This window comes from Nannospalax galili, unplaced genomic scaffold, assembly GCF_000622305.1.
Source record: "Nannospalax galili isolate Female #2095 unplaced genomic scaffold, S.galili_v1.0 scaffold936, whole genome shotgun sequence".
NCBI lineage: Eukaryota > Metazoa > Chordata > Mammalia > Rodentia > Spalacidae > Nannospalax > Nannospalax galili.
In genome coordinates, this window is record NW_008337142.1 from 163,949 (window position 1) to 167,594 (window position 3,646).

Below are 3,646 nucleotides of genomic sequence, written 5' to 3' on the forward strand. Positions count from 1 at the left end.
AAACCAATGCAATTTCTTACTATGTTCTAAATTCTTATCCTCTGTTTAGAGATAAGTGTTCTGTCACCACTCAGTAAAGAAGCTTCTTTGTTAAATAGATGGAGACTGTTACATAGATCTTTGAGTTATCAAAATGCAGAGAATAAGCAACTGTGTGGTATCTAGTCTCAAATCAGAATTCTGTATTGTAGTCTGATTTTTGCAGATCTTTTTTCAATTTCATGAAATTCCATGAAATAATTGGGAAATCAAAACTCTCAGTTGATGTTTATTGACAACTGGAGAAGAAAGGCTGAGGTCTTCCCACAGAAAGATAGTGAGTCACTTCTCATGACTCATTAGAGAAAAAGATATGAAAATGATGATGCTATAATTTTACCTGGATCAACAACATGATTTACCTTTGTCATGATAGAAGCACTGAAGGAATGAAGGGAGGAAGAAATATTACCGAGATCACCGAATTCATCCTCCTGGGATTCTCAGATTTCCCCAGAATTACAACACTGCTCTTCATCATATTCCTGATCATCTACAGCACAACTCTGACTGTGAATCTGTGCCTCATTGTTTTAATAAGGATGGATTCCCACCTCCACACCCCCATGTACTTCTTCCTCAGTAATCTGTCCTTCATAGACCTCTGCTATGTCACCTCCACAGTCCCTAAACTGCTCTTCAGTTTCTTCCAGGAAAAGCAAACTATCAGCTTTGTGGGCTGTATAGTTCAGTATTTCTTCTTTTCAATGATGGCAGCAAGTGAATCTTGCCTCATGACAGCCATGGCCTATGACAGGTATGCTGCCATTTGTAACCCTCTGGTCTATTCATCTATGATGTCACCCACCTTCTGTGTTCAGATGGTGCTGGGATCATATATGGGAGGACTCACATGTTCTTTACCTCAGATTTGTGCCCTGATGCAGCTCCAATTCTGTGGATCTAATGTCATCAAGCACTTCCTTTGTGATGTATCTCTTCTCTTACATCTATCCTGCACTGACACTTTCTTTGCAGAAGTCTTGTTTGTAATAATAGCAACAGTCTTTGGGATAATGAATGCCTTAATTATCTTGATATCCTATATCTATATCATCTTGTCCATCATGAAGATCACCTCAACTAAAGGCAGGTTCAAGGCATTTAACACCTGTGCTTCTCACCTGACAGCTGTTTCTCTTTTCTATATTTCTGGTGTTTTTGTCTATCTGCGTTCCAGCTCTGGGGTTTCCTCCAGTTTTGACAGATTTGCTTCTATGTTCTATATTGTAGTGATTCCCATGTTGAATCCCTTGATTTACACTCTGAGGAACAAGGAAATCAAAGATGCCATGAAGAGGCTACAGAAAAAGTCTCTTATATCTTGTCATAATTGCCATTATCTACAATAAAGTGCACTTATTTGGGATACTATGAAATTCATGAGACTTTGGAAGAAGACATAATTATTTTAAATAGCCAATACTTCAATATGAATCAATAGCCAACAACATTTCTTGAAACACATTCTGTTTCCCCCGTGGATTATATGGCTCTTTGTAGATGACAAAATCTATTTAGAGTTTATAGGAAAGTTTTGCTACAACAACATATAGATCTGCCTTTTGATTAGTTAAGATGCACTCAGGAAGTGCTTATAATATTTGAGAGTTGCGTTTTTATGTGGCATTGAATGTGTGAGCTCACTGTGAATTTCTATGTTCCAAGAACTACCTATGTGGACTTCTTGTCGGAACTCTTATATATAGGCTCTAATTGGTGTTGTCATTAAAGTACAGTTTTAAATAATAAAGTTCAGTGTAATAATTAGTTTCTGTTGCTGGGGTAAAATACAATGAGCAAGGTAACATACAGAAGGAGGTGTTTATTGGGCTTATGTTCCAGAGGGCTAAGCATTCATCATGACTGGGACACATGGCAGCAGGAGGCAGCTGGTACAGAAAGCTTTAAGCTTACTTCTTGAAGCAGACCAGGAATCCAGAAGAGAGAAACTGGAAATGAGGCAAGGTTAAATCACACCCCAGAGATGGACTTCCTCCATCATGGCCACATGTCCTAATTCTACAAAATAGCACCACCAATTGGGGACAAAGTGTTAGGAGCCTGTCCCTGTCCCACCATCCTGTTGTTATTTTAGCCTTGAGTACAGGCCCACATTTGGTCTCGCACCCTGGGACATCTCTGTACTGTCTTCTTATTCTGGATCTGCCCATTGCTTCCTGATCCTCTGCCCTCAGACCAGCTCAATATTTCAGTATAGTTTGTTAGAGCCTTAAAAGGCTGTCCCTGCCCCCACCTTGCCTTTGAACTCCAGAGACCAGCCTTCTACCCTGGCTGTCCCCACCCTCAACTTGGCTTGGATTCCTGAGACCAGCTTTCTTCCCTGGTAAGTTTGATGCCACCCACTGTGCCTTGACTTTCCTACAGCCTGAGCAACTCCAATCTCCTCCACCACACATACTGTTCTCCTTTTAGACATGGGAACAGCACCCAAGCGAGTTTGACTACCCTCTTAATGCCACAAGAATGTGAGCTCTCCAAATCATGCCATGCCTATTCCCCTCCACTGGGACCATCTGAAGCCCCTACAATTGCTCTAGGTCTAGGCTTCTCTGCTCTTTAGTGGCATCCCAGGACTTTCCACACTGCCTGAAATTCTCTAAATCTGGCCTCTCTTTGTGAGTGTCTTAGTTTGTTTCTCCATTGCTGTGACAAAACACTCTGTCCACTACCAACCTAGGGAGGAAAGGGTTTATTTGTCTTACATCTCCCAGGTCACACTTCATCAGGGAGCCCAAGGTAGGAACTCAGGACAGGAACCTGGAGGCAGGAGCTGGAGCAGAGACCATGGAGGAACTCTGCTTACTGGCTTGCTCCCCTGGTCCCTGCTCGGCCTGCTTTTTTATGCAACACAGGCCCACCTGCCCAGGGGTGGCACTACCCACAGTGGGCTGGGCACTCCCACATCACTCAATAATCAAAAGATTCCCCATAGACATGGCCATAGGCCAGTTCAAGAGAGGAAATTCCCCAGTTGAGGCTCCTTCAACCCAGGGGTGTCAAGTTGACACTAAAGCTGTCCAGCACAGTGAGCATCCCAAATCCTGCCATGCCCAGCCCCTAAACTGGGACTGCCTACATCCCCTCCACTGCTGCATAGCTAGGCTTCCCTGTCTTTTAATCAGGGCTCAGACCATTTCAGATTGCCACTTGATTCCAGCCTCCAACTAGCAAGCTTCCCAAATTGTGTAATACCTCCAATGTAGAGGCACCCAAGACTTAGGAGAAAGCCTTAGAGCCGCTGAGCATTTGGGCCTCTGAGGGAACTTCTGAATAGCTTGACTAGAGCCATCTGGTCCCTCTAATGTAAAAGCAAGAGTGACCCTGAAGTCTAGACCAGGAAGCTTTTCACACCCAGTAAATAAACAGCCAAGGTCTGAACTATATTAGCAACTTAAATTACTCCATTTTGCTCAGAATAGCTATTTTAACAGTAGCCTCTTTTCCACTTATGGGAAATATTTAAAAGGAGAAAACTGCCTTGAGTTCTAAGAAATAGCTCAACCACAAACCAGTGGAACATGCTAATCTCAGACATACTACATCTGGCTAACTCCTTGTTTTTGCTTTTGTAACTTGCTTGCTA

General features: G+C 42.7%; 1 protein-coding gene across 1 annotated transcript; it reads left to right on the forward strand.

Moving 5' to 3' along the window:
- The first annotated feature begins 428 nt into the window (after positions 1–428).
- On the forward strand, positions 429–1,391 carry LOC103733373 (olfactory receptor 5AN1-like). Its single transcript, XM_008832190.1, has one exon. The coding sequence runs from the start codon at positions 429–431 to the stop codon at positions 1,389–1,391; it is 963 nt and encodes a 320-aa protein (XP_008830412.1).
- The last annotated feature ends 2,255 nt before the right edge of the window (positions 1,392–3,646 follow it).

What these genes read in the sequence shown, in the direction of transcription:
- LOC103733373 (XM_008832190.1), top strand. Translation starts at nt 429, where the DNA reads ATGAAGGGAGGAAGAAATATTACCGAGATCACCGAATTCATCCTCCTG.